The 25,458-nt window shown below is 36.2% G+C and overlaps 1 protein-coding gene across 1 annotated transcript; it reads right to left on the bottom strand.

Moving 5' to 3' along the window:
- Positions 1 to 52: 52 nt before the first annotated feature.
- Positions 53 to 23,513, bottom strand: DYNC2LI1 (dynein cytoplasmic 2 light intermediate chain 1). Its single transcript, XM_063328595.1, has 13 exons — positions 23,370 to 23,513; positions 22,525 to 22,642; positions 21,231 to 21,265; positions 20,757 to 20,826; positions 19,660 to 19,748; positions 17,393 to 17,579; positions 14,859 to 14,927; positions 13,380 to 13,457; positions 12,450 to 12,526; positions 12,033 to 12,103; positions 11,485 to 11,582; positions 9,472 to 9,564; positions 53 to 1,661 (listed from the first exon to the last, which is right to left on the bottom strand). The coding sequence occupies exons 1-13, from the start codon at positions 23,381 to 23,383 to the stop codon at positions 1,602 to 1,604; spliced, it is 1,059 nt and encodes a 352-aa protein (XP_063184665.1). The 5' UTR covers positions 23,384 to 23,513; the 3' UTR covers positions 53 to 1,601.
- Positions 23,514 to 25,458: the final 1,945 nt, after the last annotated feature.

Below are 25,458 nucleotides of genomic sequence, written 5' to 3'. Positions count from 1 at the left end.
TAGTCAGCTGTTGCTGTCAATTTTTAACAATGTATCAATGGTGCCATAATCTTTTTCACACTGTTTTGTTTTTTAACTGTAACCAATAAGCAGAGAGGTATAACAGCTAGTAAATTTCGTATTTTTAACTCCTATGCTTTCTTTTGATACCATTTTTGGGATTTGTAGAAACACAACATATCAATTATGTGTAAATAAAGACAAAATCAAGAAATCACTCCATTTTAATCTTATGCATACTTTACAACCAACGAGTACAGGATCTTTAAGCAATATAAAAATTACCTAACATCTTTTTGTCTTGTAAACGACGGTAAATCACAGAAGACAATTATGTTATTTATATCCATTCCTTCTTTTCATTATTGAGTTGTTTCATTATTGTTTTGGAAACAGTTTGTGAATTACCAGAACAATTTTTTTGTTGTTAATAAAATGTCAAATCCTCCAGTTAATGCAAGTTCTCCACTTCAGTGTAAGGCCAGATTTTTTTCTAATATCTTTATGTATAATATTCTAAGATACAAATGTTATATCAGAAAAATATGTGATGAACAAATATGTTAAAAAATAGCATATAACTTTAAAGAGCTGGAAAGATACCACATTAGTTTGTTTTTCCCATTTTTATGCGCACGTAGGGTTGTTTGTCAGGGAACGTTCTTACGATCTCATCTGCCAAGTGACTGTTCAGCCATTTATTCTCTAACAACAAGTCTTAGCTCTCAAGAGATACCTCTGGCTTTAATCTAGATCTTCTCTTGCGTATTCTCAAAACACTCAGGCCATCTGGTAACAGCGAGGATGCCCATGGACAAAAAGCTGTATCTGGTTTACGGTAGCATTTCACCAGCTTAGGCTGTACGTGAATCAATGATACTTCCACCACTAACCAAATATCTGACAAATTGCCTAGACTGACTTCCTAGCATTTGCATATTTGACAGAAATGTTGCCTTCTGAATCGTGTGCAAAGTTATTACAACATTATACATTGCAAGAAATAATTCCTGTGTTAATCTGTATGATACTGAAACAGAGATAAAGAAAACTTCTGAATTTTAGATCACGTCAAACCTGGTTTTAATTCCACTTTATTCTGCCAGTTTTTGTGGAACTATCCTATTCAAATACATCGAACAATGATGCAAATATATTCTTAAGCTTTGCTCTTGAATTATACATGGAAGGAACTAGGAAAAGATGCCTAGCATAATTTACTATGCAGTTTCATGTTTTGGGTGGGAAATAAATACATGTTTAGGACAGAAGCATTCAAAAATTAATGAAATAATGTGTTATAACTTATAGGTAGAACTGACTAATGCCAGTCTTCGCAGTCAGACCCATCTCTGAATAATCTAGAACTCCTTTCTCCCCACTTCTTAAAACTCTGTGTCAGTACCAAGATACACTGAAATTTGGATTGAATGAATAAACAGCCATTTTTATTAAAAATAGTAACAGGAATGCTTAATAAATATTAATTTTGTAGTTTGATATTGTATATCTTCAACTGCATCAGATTAAATTGCTAGTACCATGTTAAAATGATTAAATAATTTTGTGTTAACCTGAAGACACCTATAGCATTTCATCAATCAGTCAAAATCCATTTCTTTCCAGGATTTAGAGGCATTTCTTTTGTATTGTTCAAGTTCCTGAAACAGAAACAGACAGACATATTAATCTAATCTCCTCATTATTAAAAGTGATACCATTCAAACATTGGCCACCTAAACATTTGAAGCATGTACAAACATTTTTCACTGTAGAAAAAAATGTACTACATGTTTTTTAACAAAATTATATTATTTGCCACATTTGTTCTCACCTAAGGAGCTAGAATTTATTTATTTAAGCCTAGATACTTGCTCTCTAGGGTAGAAGAAATTTTGGGTGGTGTCTTAGACATTCAGTTTGAGAAACCAGGCTCCCTATGAACATACAGAAATGTAACGCTACCTGTGCTTTAAAAATGGAAAGTAGAATTACCGAACAGAAATTACTGTTTCACACACATGAAGTCCGGCCCTTTCAAGATGCAAAACGGATTGATAATTCCTTAAGATTACAGAAAAGAAACTAGAATAACAAAGCCTGCTTTCTCTCCTTTTTTTTTTTTTTTTTTTTTTTTTTTTTTTTTTTAAGCACAGGACTGAATTGAACTTCTGTAAGTTTATACATCGCCAGTGGTGATAACCTGAGAGAGCTAACAGAGGACCTTAGAAACCCTTGCAGAACACAGGCTTGTCCAGGAAGCAGTAAGCAGATACATATGTTAGGGGAATGCAATGGGTGTAAAGAAACGGACATACCATATCTATTCAATCTACGGTACTGGATATTTGCAGAAATATTATTCATCATTGCTTGAAGTTTTTCAGGAAGTGTATTACTAATGACAATGATGCCCTGCCTTTACTTTTGTTTAGTTTTTCAATTAGTAGTTTAAAATATTCTGTTGTACTGTTTAGTGGATTGAAAAGTTAGCGTCTGTGTGTAAAAATAAAATGCAAACCCAATGTGGTAATTAAAAATATGCATCTTCTAGATAGTAATTAGATTATTAAAAGCAGAGGCTCAAATCATGGAGTTATAAAGAAAGCAAATTAGGTATGAAAGATGAGGCAATCTACGTTATGCTATACTTGACATCAGCTGAGTACTAGCATGGTAGACAAATGACCTCATTTCAGTCAAATGTGCTGCTGGGAATTTTGAAGCCTATAATAAAAAGTTCTAGCAACATTATCAAACAATAATTTCATCTCCTGAATTTTATGTAGTGGTGCGTACTGTCAGGAATTATTTCTGAAGATTTTTCAGCAAAAATTAATTTAGAAAGCACTATGATTGCTTTTTGTTCAAGAATAAAGTGGCTTTCAATGTATTTGCAGGAAGAGGATAATCTAATGAGGTACTGCTAGATGTAACCATGCACTGGCTTGTAAAAAAAAGTCAGCGTATCTTACTTAGATCAGGAAAAGAGGTGGATATAAGCCAGTGATTAGTGTAAATGTAGCAAAGAGCCTCAAAAGCAGGCATGTGTTTTATATGATTGCTATTCTGATTTTAATAGAATGGACTTAACACAGTAAGGGAGGTTTCACTGTAGGTATAATAAAATTCACACCCGGTGAATTTAACAGAAGTATTAATTATCAATCCAGATCACAGAGGGAGGAAGAAGAAAACAAAGGGCAGAGCAACAAAGAAATCATCATCTAAAACTTGCATGGAAATAATAAATGGAATTGTGTCTCTCTCAGGAAAGTCAGTTCAGCAGCTTTGTCAGCAGTGCAAAATTTTCAGGAAGCACCACAGATTTACGAGCAGTAAGAGGATTTTTAATTAGTGCATATTCTTCATGTTGCTTGCAGGAGTCTAGTTTTACAGTTAAATAACTCATGAGTGACACAGAACATACCGAGTCTAGTCTAAATCTAGTTAAGTTGCATTATTAAATACAACTGTAGTACTACTGAACTGTTCTTTCTCTAAGCCAGTCTTTACTCAGTATTTTCACTCCCTCATTATTAATACAAAGTAATTATGATCTTGGAACATACTGAACTGTTGGAAACTTGCCAACAGTTAAGAATAGAAAGAATACTGTGATATTTTAAGACGCACGTAACCTGATTTATGCTAAGTAAATAACTTCAATTCTAACAACTTTCTCAAAGGTTACAGGAAGGGGTAAAATTAGACAATGAAGTTTTACGCATAAAGACAATGCTGCCTGGGGGTCACGTCTACAGGTGTTGCCTAAATAATTAGCCTTACAGATTGATCATCTGGCTAAACTCTTTCAAGAAAGAGGCAGATAATTTAGCAGAATTTATTTTGCTGTAATTTTAGCTAGGTAGAAGGCAATTACAAACAATACAGAAATGCTAAGTATCAAAAACACAGCATATATTAAAACTGGATAGCTATTCCACTACGTGTAGAAGTATAAAACGATAAATATTTATTTCAGAGACATATCTAGGTAGGACTAATGTTTAAACAATGAGAAATGAAAGAAAAAAACCCAACACAACCAGGGACTGAATGGGAGGATATTTACAAATAAATAATCTTTAACAAATTCAGTGATTCAGGAGGAAAAATGCTGTCAGGAAAGTACACCTTCTTAGTTTTCATGTAAAATAGAAAGTAAAATAGATCCCCATAAGTCAGAAATGTAATGGAAAAAGATGTTGCAAATACAACTTAAAGATCGCTCCAGAGACCCTTCTGAAAAAGGGCACCTTCCTGCTCGTGATGTCCTATACTGCAAATACAAGCAGAATTCTGGAATATACTGTAACTATGCAATCAGCTAAGAGATCCTCTCTCCAAACTGAAAGAAGATCCTATGAAAGAATATATCTCAAAGTATGCCAAAATACTTACGCTAGCATTATGCTTCGTTTTCTGGCTACCAAGTGTAGGGGGCACAGATCAGCTTTACAAAGAATTAACAATTGCAATTTAAACATGCTTTCAATGTGCTCTGAGTGCTTTAAGCTTTATTAGTCCTAGAAGCTTGTCCTAGATGTCTCAACACTAGCATAAAGTGGATTTTTTTAAAAGAATTTTTAACCTTAATGCTTCTGTACTTCTGTGTTTCTATAAAATCTTCATCTGTCAAATGGGGAAGATCACACCTAATCTCATAAAGGGACTGGGAAGAAAGACTTAACTGATGTTTGTGAGGCACTCAGATAAGATAACATTACCACACATTCTCAGAGGAAAAAAAATTAATACTTTTGTGTTCATTGAAGTGTCTGAATGGCAGGTTGAGAAATAAGGTACACAAAGAATAAGGATGATGAAAAGAAATACTGAACAATTGAATTGAGACATCAGCAAAATAGTACATGATCATGTAATTAAAGACAATGCTATAATGCCTACAAACAAGGAGGAAAAATTAAGATTGTAAGAAAAGCCTTAATTGTTGCATTTCCTCAGTTCTGAGGGACTGACAAGACTTTAACTTTCTTTTTCATTAAGTTTCTTACTGAAAGTGCCCTCAATCTGGACCATGGTGAAAATAGCCATGTACTCTGAAATAGGGATTAAAAATCTGAAGCACCAAACTTCAGTAGGAAATTTAATAACAGTGCCCTAATAATGGTCTTTAAGTTGGTTTAAAAAAAAAATACCTTTTGTACCCCTTTGGCCATGCTTTCATGTGAAAATGAGAAAGCTTATTCTTGGCAGCTGAGTAAACATCCTAAATAACTATTTCCTCCACAATATGAAGACTAGCACTGCTCCTCCTCTGAAGAAAACAACGGATGCTGGTGCTCTGTTACCCACGGTAAGGTGCCCGTCATTCTTCTCTGCCCAGTAACAGTGGTCTGACCAAGGAGGTTCATCACACAATATACAATCTTCTGGTTTGTTGAATGAGACTGAAATTGTCTCCTGAATTTCTGCAATACGGTCACATCAGAGAAGTATGCTGAAAAAATATAGCTCTCATTCTGTTGGCCACCACAGTCCCAGCTGCAGATCTGACACCAAGATGACTTTCAGTTGTGAATGACACGGTTAATTAGCTCAGTCCTATTTTAGGGGAAACAGAGCTAAGCTTCCTTGCGAGATGTTATAGAACCTCCCCTTCTTCTGTTTAAAACTTGCTGAAGTCTTAACAGTTACAGCCCTGTTCATTGAGATCTGCTTCCATTACTTCTTGTTAGCTGATGCCTAACAGCACCAGGCATCTAGCTTTTTTTTTTGTTTGTTTGAGTATGCTTTATGGCATTAGGCTTCACCTAAAACTGGCACCAATCCCTAAAGTAGTACCTTTGTGTAACAAGGACCAGTCAGTGTGAACTTTGGCATTGCGTGACACTGACTTCTTAAGTACCCAGCTGGGAGGCTATCCAATTCTTCAAGCTCAAGGTTAGTTTTATCATTTGCTTCTACGCATGAAGCTGCAGTCAAACGTCCAGATGAAAAAGGTCCAATCACCTGTTTTGAGCATTAGCAATAGAAGGTGTAACAGGATAGCTGAGACTTGAAACAAACCAAAACCTTCAAAAAGACAGAGCGGTAGAGAGATATCTCTGTGGTAGAGAACACCTGCATGTGCCATCTCACTGCCACAAACATTTAGATGGAACTAAGGAACAAGTCTTTCATGCAATCCTAGGTGCTTACAGACACAGATAGTATATGTGCAGCGCTAATCAACAATATTATTTTAAAAAAATCTCTCTCATTCAAGTTATGGGTGTACTTAAAGTGAAATTAAGGTGACCTAAAACCATCAAAAGCCAAAAAGCTGGCAGAGAATGAAGGGAAATAGATGACAAGTTTGCCATCTTGTTTATGTTTTATGTGGGCTGTATGAACAATTGTAACGTATGTTCAGGTTTAAGGCCTAAGAAATATGCAAAATGAATGTTTTTCTTGACTCTTGAAAGCCCTGCAAAGAGCACAAAATTCCAGTCATTCCCAGAGAGAACCAGCTAGTCAAGAAATACATTAAAAATGTGAATTCCAAAAAGGTCCCAGGTGCTGTATTGTCTCTCTCTCAGAGCGTAACTCCAGAGAATGAAAGAGCAGTAAACAATTGCAGCAGCACTATTTGGTCTAAACCTGCTCGTTGTATGTCTCTAGGGTAAGAACTAGGAAAAGAATTCTGAAAGGACACAGTTGAAAAAGAGAGATGTGCTCTATCTATCTTGAACAAAGGCACAGTGAGGAAAAGATAGCTTCCAACAGTTTTATAGAGCAAAAAGGTCTAGAAATAAAGCGGGTGGGTCTCATAGTTAACTCTGAAAATATTAAGGAAGCAAAATAATCTGGTCTAAAACAAAAATTCTCTTGTGACAGGGTGCTGATGAGCTGGAGTCTTTTAACTTCTATAGCCAAAAAAGCCTATCAGATAAATACCAGCTGGCAGCTAGTACATGAGAGGGAGCCAGGTACTTTCTTGTTTCTGTACTTTTTTTTTTTAAACTGTTTTCTAATTTTATACTCGAGAATTTAACTTTTTACTCTGCTAGAATGTACAAACTGTAGCTGCAGACAAACCCTTCAACCAAGGTTGCAAAGTTGGAATTGATTTAATTAAACTTTGTATTGCCCCAGTTATCTATAAATCTATTGCAGTATTGTTAAGCAGTCTGACCAAGACTAAGTCAGTCAGGTATGCTCGTTCTTCTATCAGAGTCACTGACAGGGGCTATATTTTGTTTCGGTTGCTGCGTTTTGTGTTTATTTTTCCTTTAAAGCTTATCTTTAAGATAAACAACCAAACTGGTTATCACCTAGAGTCCAAAGTGACATAATTAACCGAAAGTAACCGAGAAAAATGATAACGTGCACTTAAATGATATTAAAATATACACTGTCATCATACAAAACTTTCACATTGCCTTATGTCGCATGATTTCAATAGCAACATGTTGCATATTAAACATCTTAATATACTGTTCCTCCTACACAATAGATACCATGAGACTCCATAAAGAATATCAGACTTACGATGCATTTATTAAAAATAGGATTTTTGTGCCACTTTCCATGTAACCGGGAAATCCAAAGACACTTCAAGAATCACTGCAACTACAGAGTTCTTTTATTTTAGATGTATATGCTATCTTGGTGCATTTCAAATTGAATTAAATTCTTGGAGTATAAAACATTTTGATAATGTGCAAATAATCTTGTAATAATTGAACTTCACGATAGAGAAGTTTAGGAAATAGCTGCAGATAACAAAAGTAATTTTCTCTTTAATGCTTAAATTACTTGTAGTAGTCCAACTAAAAGAAGCTACGCTGGTTTGCAATGCCCTTGAACAGATTAAGATTCTAAAAGCTTGTCTTTTTTGTTTAAAAACAGAAAATTAATAATTTCTTGTATGATTTAAGCATGATATAATCAATGCATACCGTTTTTTCTTTTGCAAGACATAAGTATTATCTAAAAATAACAAACCTAGTACACCATCTAGTTACTTTGAGATATATAGATACACTGAGTGTGAGATTACATTATAAATTCCAAAAGCAACGTGCTTTACAAATTTTAATGATTTCTAAGACTGTTCTTGATGTAACAGCAATTCAGAACTGATGCCTACATTAACAGGATATTACAGGTAATGTGCAAGTTCAAAGACTGCAGGGGATTCTTGAAATTGCTTTATTCTTTTACGTTATTAACGTGTTTCTTTGGATCGGGTAACTACAGGTTTCCTGCTTTATGCAATCTAACTAAAGTCTACAAAAACGCGATAGTATTAATAATCTAATCCTTTGGCTTTCTTTTACAAGCACGCAAAAAGATGAAATTTGCCATGGTATTTTAGGGTTAGTTGAGATTAACTACAGTGCAATTCAATAAAACTGCCTTTCATCTTAAGAGTGGGTGGCTGTAAAAGCATGGGATTGGTACAATCCATCATCTTAAAGCACTGTTAGAAAAACCTCTTTTAACTACAGTAACTTGGTCCACAAGGAAGTTAAATGGTGTACAAATAGCCCACATATAAGCTGTGAGAATAGAGCAGAATGTTTCTCAGTCATTCTAGCAAAGAATTTTCCACATGTGAAACAACAGACTCTATATGAAAGAGTTTCCAGAATAAGTATGTGATATACCTCTTCCAAACAAAGAAAAATACACTATAATCTTGGATCGATTTTAACAGACCCGTGCCTACGATATTGATGAAGACTATATACAGTATTTCTACTCACGTGACGTTATACACTGCTATCTATAAGGCAATGTTCTAACCTTTGTCTCGTTTGCCACAGAATTTTTCTGTAAAATTAATTCACCACAAGTGTAGGGAAGTGCAGAAACACTTCAAAATTAATACAAAAAAATAAGAGACCCTTTCCCCACTAAGGCTCTTTCCTGGAATTCAGGGGTTAAGCCAAATATCACTATGTGGAATAATTCTGTTTGGTCTCTTTAAGATAAAACATACAGAGCCTGCACACTCGAGTCAGAAATGTTACCATCTCAGTACCCTTCCAGTTCAAATAAGAAGTTTTGAATGAGGAAGACAAAAAAAAGTGAACGCCCCCACCCCAAGCCTTGATGCTGCTTCCTAAGCTTTCTGCTAGTCAACACCCAAATGAGAGTAGAGGGTGCAGAAATGAAGAAATTACTGCCAAGAAAGCTCCACAGCTTTGCTTAAGTATTATTTTAGTGAAACAATTCTAGGAGAGAGCTAGAGAGAAAATTATTCTTTTCTAAAAAAACTAGAGAGCCAAAACTTTGAGATCTAACAATGCTCTACCAGCTTAGTGTCTAGCAATGGGAAAAAAAAAAAAACAAAACAAAAAAACCCCAAAACAATCAACCAACTACTGAGCTGAAAAATAAAGTTTAAGTTATTTAAAGGCAAAAAGGGGACTATGGGTATATTCTACAATTAATTCAGCAATGCTGGTGGTTCTGGAACACCTGACTGTGAACAGCAATTGGAGAAGAACAACACACCTGGTTTTTCTGAGCTCTCATGACATCGACTTCGTACTCAGCGTATTGTAAATCCTGTGCAGGGTCCTTGGTATCGTGTAAATCACAAAAACTCTACAAGAAGACAGGACAAAACCCCAAATGATGAAATTTATCTTCTGTTCTTTTAACAAGAAAATGCCATGCTGTAGATCTAATGTAAGCATTTGCTTTTAATACAAGCAAATATTATAAAAACAAATATTAAAATCCTGCATTTAAGGAACAATTTTGTGCTATAGGACACAGATTAGATAAAAAAACACCTTAGACTGGTAAAATGATGAGAAAGTGATAGTGCAGTTAGATCTTAAATGAAAAGAAAATATTCTTATTTGGTAGTTTATTATCCTCTCCTCAAAATAAAAATAGCCTTTGTGGCCCATGACATTTGGGCATAGTTAAGGTTGTTCTTGCTAGAGCATTTCATACTCAAGGCTAGAAATCAGTTCCGATTACCAGAAGCATTACTTCAATAGCTGAGAAATTGCTTACTATCTTTTTGCCAAATACCTGAAATGTCATTTACTAACCTTGAGGGAACTATAAGTTTAATTCCAAAGAAGCAAATATATTCATACAAAGAAACAATATCAAATAAAGAATCTATTTTTAAATGTTGTCCCGCATATTTCTCCTTACTCATAAAAAATGGAAAGCAGAAAATAGAAAGAATGCAATTATGTAAATGATGGAATACAATAAATCAGTGTTATTAGATGAGGCAGTGGAAAAAAAATTCACAATGCATAAAAACAGCTTTAAAGTTTAAAGCATATTTTGGAAACAAAACAGAAGACTGGAAATCTACTTGGCAAATCTTCTTTAATTAGACTGGTATTTTAGAACACCGCTGGATCTTGCAAGATGAGAAATGTAGTCATTTCTCCAGCTGTTTCAGGGGGAGTTCGGGAGTTATTGGGTGGGGAGTGGAGGAGGGAATGTTTGTTTATTGTGTTTTAAAAGGCTACGAGCAAAAATAACATGGAAAAAAAACATGAAAAAAAGTTTCTGAAAACTAAAGTTTAGACTTTATCATGTTGGGGCATACTGTACTGAGAGCAGCATCTCAGTGATAATTTATTCTGGTCACAAGCCACCTGAAATAGTTTGTAGGCTTTGATATGTATCGGTGAAAGGGTGAATTCAGACTCCTTCTCTCTAAGAATGGAGATCCACAGACTCTAGGTTTGTGCACCATAATTTAAGGCACAGTTTCATAGCCTTGACTGACTTCCTTGCCTGCCCAGGTACGCCGTAGGGCAAGGAATGAACAGAGATAAAGAACCGTGATACAGTCCAGTACATAAGGGGAAAGCAGCAGCTTGTGTTTGCTCAGATCAAATAGAAAAGAATTTTGATTTCCTAACAGCAGCAATTACTTCTATTGAAAGAAGTATTTGGGGGGGTTGACTCTCGGGACCAGAAACTTCTGAGATATGTACAAAATTTATCAAGTACCAAGGGATCAAGGGATTCTAATTACCTTGCAAATCCAAACACTTCCTATAGCAAAATGACAGATTTTTTGGCAAGGAACACACTCGCCTTATTTAAAACCTCATGCCCTAGGAGAACAAGGATCAACAGCTTGCTGCAGCCACGAAGGGCTCTCCTCTTGGAACATCACTGTCATTTGGTTTAGGCATTCGGGGATATGTCACCTTATAAAATTCCAAATGGGTTGAGTACAGCTTGTCTCTCAATATAATGAAAGGCAATGGTATAACTTTGGAAAAAACAGAGGGCTACATCAGTACTTTCATTATTACTAAATGTAGGAAGATGACTGAAGATGCAGAAGCTAATAACCAAAGCACTGCTACGTACAAATCAGTATCTTTTAAAAACGTATGATTTAAAGAGGTTGGAAGACACAGGACTGCTGAGTGAGACTGAAATTCCTGTCACTGGACTTGAAAGACAAAAATTAGTAGTGATATTACCACTGTTCTGTGGGAAAAGAAGCTGTGCAGCAGATGTGTCAATACCTACCTTGGGAGGAAATGTTTTCTCAAATACTTTCTTCCACAGTTCCAACGGTGTGTTTGCATGCATCTTTCCAATGTCACTATCAGAGGCAGGTGGTGGTCCTAAGGATTACAGCACAGCACAAAGTAATACTAGTATGTTGTCATGACAACATAAATTATCAAATAATTTCGGATAATGATCCATCTAATTTAATGTTTTACCTTCTACAGGTAAGCTGCAACAAGTTTCAAAGAACACTGATCTCCTACCATGAAACGGGCTGAGTGGTATTGTATATTATTTTTTCTTTTAGATCTAAACTTGTTGGTACTTTACTATTTGAAGAAGACACGATACTTGATGCACTACCTAACAAAAACTGCACAAGTAATTCTCAATAATATAAATACTGAATCGTAATTCTAAACTTTCTAAGCCATTTCATTCAATAATCCGTTAAAACTGATGCTGATGTGCTGTAATTTCACTTTATATTTGATTTGCTTAAATTTTTTTTCTTTTTCAAAAACAATTAAGCAACAAACACGATGAACAGGAAATGTCCTAACCTATTTGGCTGAGCGAATCCAGGCCTGCTGGTATAAACAGAGGTTTGCTGTGATCCACTGATACAGACTTGCTAAACAAAAAAAAGAAAATGTATCAAATGAGCATTTAGCAATCAACGAAAAATGACATTATTCTAGCCAAGATTAGACTCTTCCTGGGCTTTGCGTACAAATACAGGTAAATAAAAATATACTCAATTCTAGTGGTGACCATGTTTCTAATCCATCAGTTTTGGCATCAAAAACAAGGAGTTATCACTTGTGCAGAGATAGGCAGCTGAGACACAGGAGTAAAATTCCATTAAAAGAATCTTTCAGAGATCATATTTAAGGAAAAAAAAAAGTTTTGGTAATTAAAATATTTTTTATTAAGTACTTTTAGATTCTAGGCAAGACATTTAATAGTAATTATGTTACCTTTTATCGTAGCCAAATGCCAGGTGATTAATAAGAGCACGGGCTTTCAGGAGGAGAGCCTCAGATTTACTGGTAAACTAAATGAATCAGAAAACAAAAAATATGTTTTGATCTTCCATCATAGAATTATTACATTATGTCATCTACATAGAGGATTTCAGATAGAGCCTGGCTAATTCCTGACCTCAGTAAATTTGGTATATGTTCACTGAATTTACTAGAATAAAAATCTCACCCTCCCTTTCCAAAACGTGAATGTATTTGTCACTGAATATATAGATCAAGAAAGATTAGATGAAAAATAGCAAAAATAAAGGTTAAAGAATAAATTTTAAAATATTGATTCACAACTTCTGAAGCATGCCCTTTAAGAGACAATTTTTTTTTCCCAAGACTCATGAGTTATTAAGATTTTAAAATACATTAAAAATTATCCAGAATACCATCAACATTTAGAAATGTAATGAATAACTAAAATGGTTCACAATGGTTCACACATCATAAAAGCAGCTTGATAGTGGCAGAACAAGTACAGATTTATCAGAAAGCAGCTCCCAGAATATCTTCTCAAACAACATCCTTATTCCTGTCTAAGGGCTTTTGTAACCTAACAGATTCGTGGCTTTGAGAAAGAAGTCAGATCCCTACTGTGGGAAACAAAGTTTCTCCCACTCATTTCAATGGGAATCTGGATTTAGTTTCTGCTGATACTGGGAATTATGTAGTTTGTTTGTTCACAAAGTATATCCATCCACCCATCCATCCCCTGCAAATACCCGTAACCTGCTTGACAGATTAGCTCATGAAGTGTAAAACCAATTCAATCCCATTTTCTCTTGGAGTTTTACATTTCAATTTTTTAAAATATTGTTTTGTAACACAAATATTGTTCATCTTCTCTATCATTAGTTAGAAGGTGAATATACATACCACTAATGATGCTCCATAATAATGTGAAACAAATCGAAGTGTCTTGCTTATAATTTTCCTCATTTCAGAGTCAAACTCCTGAAAAAGTTGACATTGGAACATATACATAAGAAATAAAAAACAAAATATTACAGCTAGAACTTTTCATTTTTAGTATAAACTGCAATGCACTTAGGCGACAATATATATGAGACTTTCAGCTGTCAGCATAATTATATCTTAAGATAGAATCAGTAACAGCCTACTCTGAAAAGAAATGTCACAATTTCCCTTTGTTTCTTTTTTATAGTGGGAGCCTAATTCAGGGAAGATGTTAGTCCAGAAAAAGTTTCTTAATTGGGAATATGTATTCAATTTTCAATTAACTTGTTTCACTTTGTTTTAAATTTTTAGAAGTAGAAGTATTGCCTACCAGAAGAACAAGGGTTTTTTCTTTTCATGAAGATATTTAACTTGCAGTAAACCTTTGGGTATATTCTAATATTTTATTCTAATATATTTTGGGTAAATTCTAATACCTGCAATAAGTGAAAGGTGCATAAAAATATCTTTTCATAAATGATTCTTTAATATAAGATCATACAGATGATGGCCTTGCCTGGATAAAGTGGCTGAAAACCTCATCCCAGTGAAGCCTGCAGGAGTCTGTCCATAGATTCCAATGGAATTATTGCTTATATATTATTCTGTGCTTATTACATGAGAGTCACAGATTTTTAAAGAGGTCATGGCTCAGCATAAAGCCTCAGTATGAAAGAAGGCACAGTACCTTATTAATAACGAATTAAGTAACTCAAAGAATCAGCCAAGTATCTATGCACTGTGTAGTCATCCAGAGAAGCACAGGCTGCCAGCTGCAGCTAAAGATTAAACATACTGTTCTAGTTTCTAATGATCAAGTGCTGCTTGAAAACTAAGTATGCGTTTGTTTGGATTTTTAATGTCCTGGGGGAGAATCCAGCAGTACTATGACATTTCTTTCCTCTCCTCTCTAAATGATGCAATTACCCACTTGTCTCTAAAAACATAAGTAATACTTTAAAAAAAAAAAAAAAAGTTGCAGACTGAAATGATACTGTTCATGCTGCCACAACTAGCAAAAAATCTGGCCAGCTGACCTGAGACCTGTTTCACTGCCATAAACTTACAGCTGCTGTCAGAATGCACACCTGGAGTTGGATTTCTCTCATTATAAAAGGAAGCCATCAACATGTTTTCTTGCTTCCCTCTCTGGTCTGCAGCAACTTATATCTCAACACTTCACAAGTACAGCACAAAAATCATCAGTTTGGGAGTATGTTGTGAAGGAATGACAGTACACCTTTCATAATATTGTTGGGTGGAAGATTTTTTGTGGTAGAAAGCTGACTGGACGTACTTTCGTTCAAATTATTACTATTCTATTACCAAGATTTTAGTATATAGAACCTTTACCAGGAATCTTATAATTATTAAAAAAATAAATTAAGTATTACTTACATGAAAAATATCATACTTGCTTCCAATTATCACCAAGGGTATTGGAAAAGGGTCAACTAACTCATAATCCTATTAAAGAGATATATGACAGTTAAGCAGTGTAAACAAACTGTGGAAAATCGCAACTGTTAAGACAACTGAAAGCGGTTAAAATTAATTCACAGAAGATGAGGTCTATTTTTTTAAAACCTTATGTTAGATGAATAGATTTAACGCAATAGCCATACCATATTCCACAATTTTCTCATTTTCTTCATAAATGGTCAGGAAGTAATCCCTCTGAGCAGTCAGAACACCTACTGGCATAAAAGGGCTCTTACACTATATACTCCAGCTCCAACATTAAATGGGAAGGGAAGAGAGGAAAACCCCCATACAGTCACAGAACAATTGCCAGACTGGATTAGTAGAACTGGCTCTTTGACACATTCCCGCTCCTTGCATCATATCCAAAGTAATGCAGAAAAAAGCTCAAGAAAATTAAGCTGGATGATTTGCTTGTGTTACCTATTTGTCTTCCCCACATCACATTTTCCAAACTGTTAAAAATTATTTAATGTGATTTTCAAATGTTTGATATCAGCAGCAAGAGGAAATGTCACCTAACAACCATGAAAATACAAATCAATACCAATGGATGAAAACAGCTATAGGGATGTAGATTTAACAGTTAAATAGTTATCTTCTGATAAAAGTTTTAATATGTAGATTATAATAATTCTCAAGTTATCTGGAAAGCTTTCCTGTAGTCCATATGAAATGAGACAATCCCCTCATGTGCTCATGCAATTAGTCAAGCTGCTTTGGCTGCAGCAGAGTGGAAAAGAGATGTGTTGTAGCAGAGGTTAACCTAACTGTTCCCTTCGAAAACTGGTTATTTCACATATGGGTTAAATGACAGTCAGTCAGACAGACAGGAAGGAGTGCACATACTGAAAATCCTCTACTTTGAGAGGCAAAATAATGGCTTCATTCATACACTGTCAAGGCAAAGGCTTTGAGCAAAATTATCATAACTTAACAGTGGATGTTAAAAATTACATTTAGTTTCTTAACTAAGAAAAAATTAACTTGGGATAACATCAGAAACGTTTAAACTGGCATACTGAACCCTATTAATCTTTTGACTATGGAATTATTTATTTTTTTTACTATGGACTCCTATAGGTGCATCCAGCCTTTTTAAACAAGGTCTGCAATTGATATGCTTTATCATCATAGCCAGTAATCCTTTATCCAGGCCAATGGAATATATCTAATCCTTAAAAAAACCTCTAAGAACCTCATCAGTTCCCGTTTATCATAAAAATATGTTTAGCTATAAAAAGGCAAATAAAATTTGCGTAAACTGTCATTTACTTTGACTATAAAGATAGTATTTCCTCCCACAAAATTGACATAATTTTTTCTTGAACGATGAGGAAAGTTTAAAGGGAACCGAGCAGTAACATAACATTTTGCTTGCAAGTGAAGGCTGTATAGAAATTCTAGTTTAGAAGGTATAATTGTGTTCCCTATAGGGCAAGTACAAGTCGTCTCGTCTTAAGAGCTAATGGCATTATTCTTTTTACTTACTGAAAAAGAGGTTGCAGTTTTCTGATATGTAAGCCTCTATATGTAAACTTGACACTGTGGTCATGATTTATTGCCAAGAGTGCTTGTAGGCATTTTCTTTTTGTGAATTACCTTCTCTATAAGTAAAAACTGAAATCATAATACAGCCCATAATCCAATCCATAAAGCCTATGCTCTAAATCCACTGAGTGGTGCATGTGTTGCTTTCTCAAAAATTTGAAAAGTTACTTTTCAATTTTGAGCTATCTAAGCATTTGCTGTATGGCAGCATTTTACAGAAGTTTCAGTAACTAGATTTATGTGCCGAGTCTTTGAATTGTTGAATACTTATTTATGCATTATATACACACAACATTTGCAGAGGTTTAATGCACAATGACTTTTCATTTCTATTGCGCATAATCTAGTTTAGCTTTTCGAGAGATTTAGTTAGCAATTATGTTTAAAGGACTGATGTTAACATTTCTGAAACTTTATAATTTAATTAGTTGTCAGATTATCAAAAGGCATTGAGTTTGTGATAGACATTTAAATAAATGCAAAGTATATAGTCATGTTGATGGCTGTTATAACTATATTCTTTGCTTAAATTTGTACCTTCAGCTAGTCTTTTGCTAGATGACTTTTGTACATTCTAGTTTTCATCTTCATTTTAAAAAGATGAGGGGGGAAAAAAGCAAACTGCTACTCTAAAACTATTTCTTTTGATTGGTGTAACATGCCATAACAATCACATTAGATATCTAACAAAAAGATATAAGAAACCTTCTTTCCTTGTTTCTGCTCTTATTGAATTTTTATTAAATTGCTATAATTTTCCAGTGAACAGGTTCATCTACATCAAATGGATTTTCAGTCATGCATAAAAATCTAAAAGAGTTGTTTAAGATTTTCAAAAGCATTATCTTTAACTGTATAAAGGCCCGTGACATCTGGAGAAAATATTAGAAGTAACTTACTGGATGATCCCTCTGCAGATTGTTCCGCATCCTCTGTTTAATTTCAGTAGCTACTTCGGGATTTGTCTTTTCTAGTTTGGTTAAAATTTTGTTCACGTGGTTCCTGGTGACCTGCAGAAGTTTCTCCATAGTAGTCCAGAGTTCGTTAGGTTTGGACAAATCCAATACAAGGACTACAGCAAATGACCTATTAAAAAGGCATTATTTGGTCAAATATTTAGCACATGAGACAGTTAACATTTTCATATACAGGTTTCATACCTGTAGTACAAACGGTGAAAGCAACAAATGTGAAAATACAAATGCTAAGAGAGAATTAAATGTGCCAACAAAGGGAGATGGCTCTTTTAAGGATACTATGAGCTCTCAAGAAATCTTTTGATCGTTTCTTGCTCAGAACTATTATGTTGGCAACTTTCCATCAGAATTTTTGGGGGATTTTATGTATCAAATTTTGTTTCTGGAGACTTTGTTTCAAAGCAGTAAAATACGCAAATATCCTGAGCCCATTTAGCTCCTTCTTCCTGTATGACTGGGGACTTCTACTCTCAGGTATCCCTGCCATCTCCTAACTCTGCAATCCCAGATGAAGCAATGTTAGCAAACGATTAGAATCTTTCCTAACCATTAATGTATTAGAAAGTTCTATACTTACATTATTCTTTTGTAATATGAAATGGAAAAAACTGATTAAGGGCAATATTCTGTGCCACGGAATTAGCTGGAACCTCAAATAAGCATATGAGAAAGTCTTCTGACAGATGAACGGAAAAAGTCAGAGTACTCACGACATACTTAGCAATTACCAGGCAGATTATGATGAGAAATGTTTACATATAAGCCCCTCTCCTCTGAAAACCCTGCCTTCCAAAACTCTAACTGCCTTAAAGTGCAACTGTAAACAACAACATCGCAAATGCAGCCATTTAAATGGATGCCACCATCCTTTCACATTCCATCCTGACTTGAAAAAGGGGATTCCAGACCAGAGTGGTATTAGAAAGACGACAAAGCAAAGTAAATGTCCAATTTCATTTTAAAATGCTGTGGGGGAAAAGAAGATCTGGTGAAACGTCTCTCCGTGAAACTAGATATGGTTCATGGAACTTTTAAATAAGCAAATTGCTTGACTACGGACAGATGAGAAAAAACAGTGAAAAGCACTTACATTTAAGTTGAAATGGTAGAATTTTTTACTAGTATGTTAAAATATTGCCTTATGAACACAAGTGATTAGAGAACAATGTTGCTATCCCATCAAAGAATCTTAAAATCATCCACATCAGAAGATTCCTTATCAGTAAAAAGGGAAGAAAAGACTGATGGAGGTAGAGCTCAATTAAGTTCATTCAGGCAATAGTTGAAAAACAATAGTTGATTTTTCCCCCAAGCTCTTCGAGAAACAAAAAGCTTCACGTGCCAGAAGTGGGGATTTTTCCTTCTTAGTCTCTCACAGTAGCAAATGCACACGATAAAAATTGTATCCCTCCTTTTTTTTTTTTTTTTTAACAGCATCATAATACAAACAGTATCTTTTGATCCTTTTTTTCCCCCTTCCACTTTCAACTCCATCTTCCCTAACCAGAAAAAACATAAAATGCATCCCCCATCACCTTCTAATTTCTTCATTCAACTTCTCTTCATGCATTTTTCTTCCTATGCTATTCCATCACTTTAATGGATTTTTCTCACTACATTCTCTTAATTCTCTCTAAAATCCTGTTTCCTTTTGTCTTCAAATCATTTCAGTAGTTTTAGTCCCTCTTAGAAACATCATCTCTTTTGTATGGTCACTTCACCTCCCAAAATCCAGAGATTCTTTTTTCACCGTGTTTTGCCTTGTTTTTCATCCTAAAATACTGCCCCTCACAGAGCTAGCATCTGTGTTTGCACACAGAAGTAGGAAGCCAGATTTTATTTTGCATATGCCCTGAAGTTGCTTTTTCTGCTCTTTCACTGAGCATAAAGATACTAAGTCTTCTCTTTTTCTGTATTTCTTGTTCTACCTGCTTAAGGCCAACCCATTTCCTTCACATTACTGCTCTCTCTTGTTGTTGGAGATTGCTAAGAACTTGGCTTGTTACGAAAGAAGAGTGAAAATGAAGGTCAAAGCAGAGTATGTGTAGTATTACCATGATTTTTAGAAAAATTCATAAGTGTTCTATCATACATATTGAAAGAGTTTCACACAATAAAAGGTCTAGAGATTTACTTATGTGTGAAGGAAAGCTGAAATTAACTTTGGAATTGTAATATCAATCACTTACCTTATGTTGTTGCTAGTGATTGGTATTCGAATCAGTTCCAGTAATGAGGTTCCACCACCTAGTTCCCAAAAATGAGCTATATCTTTAGGCTGTAAAAGAGTTTCTTTATGTTAGAAATATGTGCTTCCATGCAACACCAAGAAAGATCTTCATCTGGCTTTTCATGAAAGTGACTTAGAACAAGAGTACATACTATTTCATTAGTATGTTCTAAAAACCAAAACCAAACAACTTCCCCCCCGTTCAAGAAAACCCATACAACACTTAGGAAAGACTCTTAGCATGCTTATGACTCTTGATAAATGACTAGAGTAAAGTATAAAAGTCAGGAAGCAGCATGATTAATGATAAACATAAAAAAAAATAATTATAAACATAAAAAAATCAGGTTCTCTTTGTTTATTGCAGCTCAAGACTAATGCTTTTTGAGAAGTTTGGAAAAGTAATGAATCTCTACTTTTGCATTTAGTTTCTGGGAAAAGTTTTAAGTGATTTTTATCTTTCAGACAGAGGCAGATTTTCCACTCTCTGCTTCAGTAATAGAAACAGCAATTACCTACAGGAACGCTTCCTGCTGCTGGGCAGTGTTGCGCTGAGATGGGAATGGGTTCAATATTTCTGTTAACACAATCTGCAGTGCAAAATTAAGCGATATGGACACGTAACCCAAAAATTTAATTATGACTTAATATCCTCTAAGATGACTGCTTCTCTCATAAAAATGGTTGTAAAATATCTTCATTGGTTTGTACTCATTTTGTATTTTAAAGACAAAGTTAAAGGCATGCATCCTATATTACTCAAACACGACTAACAGGGTAGGTTTTAGAAATGACTCTGACTGCTCTGTGTTACACTTTGGTCCCTTATCTACGGCATTTTAGTGAGAGGGAAAAACATATTACAGATTAAAATACAAAATTATGCTAGCTAATTTTAATAAAGTGATATTCAAAAAACCCTTTAAGTTTCACAAACAATAAGCTAAAAACCCTAAGGTTCTTATACATAAAAATAAAACACTTATTTATTTTGTTTGTGTGTGTGAGTATATATATATAAAAAGATATAGTAAACTATACTTTCTGGATACTCACTGTATTGTGTCTTCTTGCCCTTCTTCCAAAAGTATATTCCAAGGCTAACGTTGGCTTTGGAATCTCTTCCCTATGTTAAGGAAAAATAACTTCATTTTGTCAAGACCCTCTAAATAAAGAAAGTTAATGCCACAGTTACTAAATTATATTTATCAGTCAGTTCAGAATTTGGCTTAGAAAAAGCAGCACAGAGAGGATGCTTTAAGACAACAGGTCTCAGTTGCTAAAGACAGAAGGAACAGCACCAGTCTGAACACAGGGTCGTTGAAGCTCTCTAATACCGCAGAAGAAGGACTGAAGGGGTCAGATTACAGGTAGTAATGAAGGGAAATGAGTTTATCCGTAAGTGATCAACCAGTCACAGAAGACAATATCTGTATACATTTATTATGAATTATCACACAATATAATTATATTATGTATGTAAAATCCTAATCCACGGTTGAAAACTACTTTTAAAAATGTAACACATACCTCTCAAGACACCTCAGTATAATAGTGGTCTTTCCCTGGAAATCAAAAACAAAGAATAACCCTACTGTAATGTCATTAAAGCATAGAAGTTGTATCACTAAATTAAACTCGCTCGTTTAACATTCCAATAATAAAGTACCGGAAAAGTGTAAACTCATGTAATTGTTTGTAGCCTTATAGTGGAAACTTAACTGCCAACTTTCTGTCAGAATCAGGTTGCACTACCATTATTATAATTATAAACTAATAGAGGTGATAAATGCATTAATAGGAATAGTGTGCTTAAATTTAGATATTAGTGATCAACCTGGCCAGCTCTGTTAAACTGCCTAACAGTTTTTAATTATTAATAATACAATTATTTAATGTTTGGTTTCCACTGGAATTAAATTATTACTGATGAGATGGAAATAAAAAGAATGCTGAAAATACAAATAAACATACAGAAAAATATGTCTTTACGCTGTTGAAATTCAGACATTGAGTAGCATGCCACACTGAAGGGGCTAGCACTTCAACAATTTACTCCTGTGTCCTTTCCTATCTTAAAATCAGTGAATTTCAGGTAAATCTGAAATTGTGTAAAGTCACTGCATTTTCTCTGAAAAAAGTATTTTTAAAATTGCTGTTCATAGGTTGTACATATACCAATCCTTCTAAATTAAAAATTGTATTCTTAAAAATATTACTCACTTGGTCAAAAAGGCAAACATTTCCTTATTTACTTTTCAAATAAATGCTAACAGAAGAAAAATATGAACATACTAACGACCCACCTTATGGGACAATGAGGTAAAACCTTGGACATATAGAATCATAAGCCTGCAATCACTGATAACCCATGTTCAAATCTGTCTGACACAGATACAGACACAATTCATAGCAGGATGCCAAGGCCTCTATTTACGACAATCCTGGTATCAATCAATGCAGTTAAATTGGATTGTTACCAGTTTACACGGGGAAATTTGACATGTCAAAGAATTAAAGAAGATAGATAGCATTATTACTGGCAGTTACTTTTAGAAAAATTAATGAAGCCAAACCTCAAAGAATTAGCACATCATCGATAACAATGGTTGAAGTTTTGGCTCTCCAAACCATAAACTTGAACTTCTGAATTGTAATAATGTCTAATTGGTCCACACTCTGTGTAATGCACACTCTCTGCAGAATCAGAACATGACGCATTTTGTCTTTAGAAGAATTAAGTGAGACACATACTTATCAGATATTTTCCCTGACACGAACTACGGTCAAAAAAAGCACAGAATCATACAGGATTTAACTTTACCCCATTTTTGTTTCCCATAAATAATACTGATTTTTCCCAAACTTCCACACGCTTGCCATCGTCGTCAGGCTTTTCTCTCTTCTCCACTTCAGCTATAGCAAGGTCCCATAAAGTATCACTAGTTAGAAAAAACAAAGGTTGTCAATTAGAGAAAAAGATTGGTCAGTAGACCATAATTCATGAAGATATGTAAATGGATAAATGAAGGGTATTGTGCTTTATTGTATTATTGTTATTATGATTTCACGTCACCTGCCCTCTGCTTGTCAAAGTAACTACTTTTAACAAAACCAGGTTAAGTAAAATTCCCCAGGTAACCTCTACAGGCATTCGTGGCACAGCCCTGTGGCGGCAGGCTTTGTTTTGAGTACATTTAGGGCACATTTAAAAGGTTTTGTAACGATTAAGGCTTTTCGCAGCACCCTGCAGCCCAGCCTGGCAGTCCCTGGAGCCGGGAGCTCCCGGACGGCGGCTCCGGAGGGGCCGGTCCGGGCTCAGTGGGCCCGGGAGGGCTCAGGACCTGCCCCCGGCTTCCCGGGGGTGTCACTGCTCGAGGCAACGGGGCATCCCCTTCTCGGGCTCTCTCGGAGCCACCTGCGGCCTCCCCCTTTTCTATGGGGTCCCTAAGGGGAGCGACCGCCTTCTCGCACCAAGGGCCAGGCGTGCCCCGATCCTGCCCCCGGCCCCGCTCGCTTTCGGGGCGAAACAACCCCTTATACACCTCCCTCCCTTCCTCCTCTAGGCTCTCCTTCCCGGCTGCTGTCTCCTTCCTCACACAGCAGCGGAGGCGAGAGGGGAGGCTACCGAGCCCCCCGCGCCGAGCCCGAGCGGGGGCTCCCTGTTACCTGGCCTTGGGCATCGCTGCTCTTCAGGGCCCGGGCCCGGGCCTGGCTCCCCGTCGCCATGGGGACGGCGCAGGGCACGCTGGGAGCTGTAGTTTCGGAGGGGGACGGGCACGGAAATGGACGGAGGCCGCTTCCCAGTGGGCCCGTCTCGCGGCTTCGCCCCGCCTTCCAGCCCGGCGCTGGCCGTGGGGTGGCGACCTTGTGTTCGCCTCAGCCCTTCTTCCTGCGCGGTAGCAGTGCGGCGGAGGGCGGGAGTTTCTCTGGCGGTTGTTCGCGCTGCGGCGGGCTCTGCCGCCTCGGGGGCCGCGGCCGCCGCGCCCCTGAGGTGAGTGAAGGGCCGCAGCGGTTCCGCCGAGGGTCCTCCGGGGGCGCCGGAGTTGTTTGTGGGACCCGCAGGAGCTTCTGTTTTTCGGGTGGTGAAAATGGCGCCCCACCTTGCTACCAGAGAGAGCGGAGCTGGTGTGAGGGGTGGCAGAGTGGCTGGGTCCCTTGGGAGGGGGGGACCTCGGCCCTAGCCCTTGTTAAGCGACAAAATACTTAAGCTGTGGAGTAAGCCAGGGACGAATAAACAAGTCATAAATGGCGGGAGCCTTTTATTTTACCTCAGCCTAAAGCATCGCCTCCTGATAAACTGGTGGTCCCCAGATAACTTTGTTAACAGTGGAGGGAGTAAAACGAGACCTGAGATCGTTCCCACCCCCTAATAAGTACATTGTATAAGAAAATCAATGTAATTGTTCTGTAGTTGGGCATGCTATTACATTGGGCAACTATTACAAACATAACTAAAAGTAAGATGCTTTAACAAACAGGACACGCGGGCTAGATTATTTCAAATAAGATCTATCAAAGATCAAATCCAAAGGTCACATTAGGGTTATATTAGAAAGTAGGATTTATAGGGCACAGTAAAACTGCGGGGTGACCCAGCATATGAAAGGGATATAGGATGTAGGTGAACCCGATGTGAGAAGTCAAAAGTGTCCAACGTCAGGGAAGTGACCCAAAATCCAGGACTGCAATTACAGCTACTGTAGCTGAGTAGCTGCTTTGCGTCTTGAGAGACTGGAGGCAGAAAAAATGAAGTAAAATCCTCTCTTACCTGTTTAATCAAAACCAGGAAAGTGGCCTCATTCATAATGATTAACTCAGAATTAATTTTAACTGTTCCTTCTTCCTTACCCAAAGAAGGCTTATGTAGCCTTCTACAGACCCTAAGTAATACTTGTTCTTTAAATGAGCATTTTTTTCTGTTTAACTTGCATAATCACTCAGTTTCAGTTACAGAAGCCTTCATATAGTTATTTCCACCCTATCTTTGTTTAATTCCATGTTTTTACACGGAGCTTCTATAGCATTTGCTACCCTGCTATGGGAACCATGGTCTCGCTAATTAAAATCCAGAAAGAAACCTCATTGTTTAGTGTTGTACAGTGGCAGGTCATGCTGATGCCCTTCTGAGTGTGTTTCTTTCATCAATTTCATTTTAACAGAATGTTTCTGCTATCTTGGTATATGAAGCCAGTGCTGGTCTTTAATCATCAGTTAGAGGTGGTGAAAACTGTGGACAAAGCTGCTATTGCTGTGCCAAAGAAAGCAAAGCTAAGGTAGGAATTGCTCCTGGCAGTATGATCTAGGCATATATTACTGCAACAGCAAGAGTGTAACGCTAAAAAGCAAAGTATTTTTACAGTGATTTACTCACTGTCAGAGAGGTGGCGAATCTGGAAGTTGCTGCAGTCCAAATCTGAGCTGGGCGTACAATTAATAAGTTGTACAGAAATCCAATCTGGAAGTGAAAATGGAGTTTTCAGTATTTTAAGTTTCACCTCATTCAGTTTCATTTCCTTTGCCCTAAGAAAATGTAAAAAAATACCTTTTTTTTTTTCCTAATTCATTATTACTGAGTTACTAATCATCTTAGTTAAAATTAACTCAAACTAATGGATTGGACTAAGCTGTATGGACTATTAAAGCTCTACCTAAAGCTTTAAGTGGTGCATTCCTTTATGCACGGATGATTTTTTTCCTTCAGGACCTAACCTATAAAAACCGTTACAAAAACAAGGAACTCCAACACCAAATATCT

The sequence above is a fragment of the Chroicocephalus ridibundus genome, chromosome 3 (assembly GCF_963924245.1).
Source record: "Chroicocephalus ridibundus chromosome 3, bChrRid1.1, whole genome shotgun sequence".
In the NCBI taxonomy this organism is placed as follows: domain Eukaryota; kingdom Metazoa; phylum Chordata; class Aves; order Charadriiformes; family Laridae; genus Chroicocephalus; species Chroicocephalus ridibundus.
The sequence above is the reverse complement of the archived record's forward strand: the minus strand, read 5'-3'. Positions and strand labels throughout refer to the sequence as shown.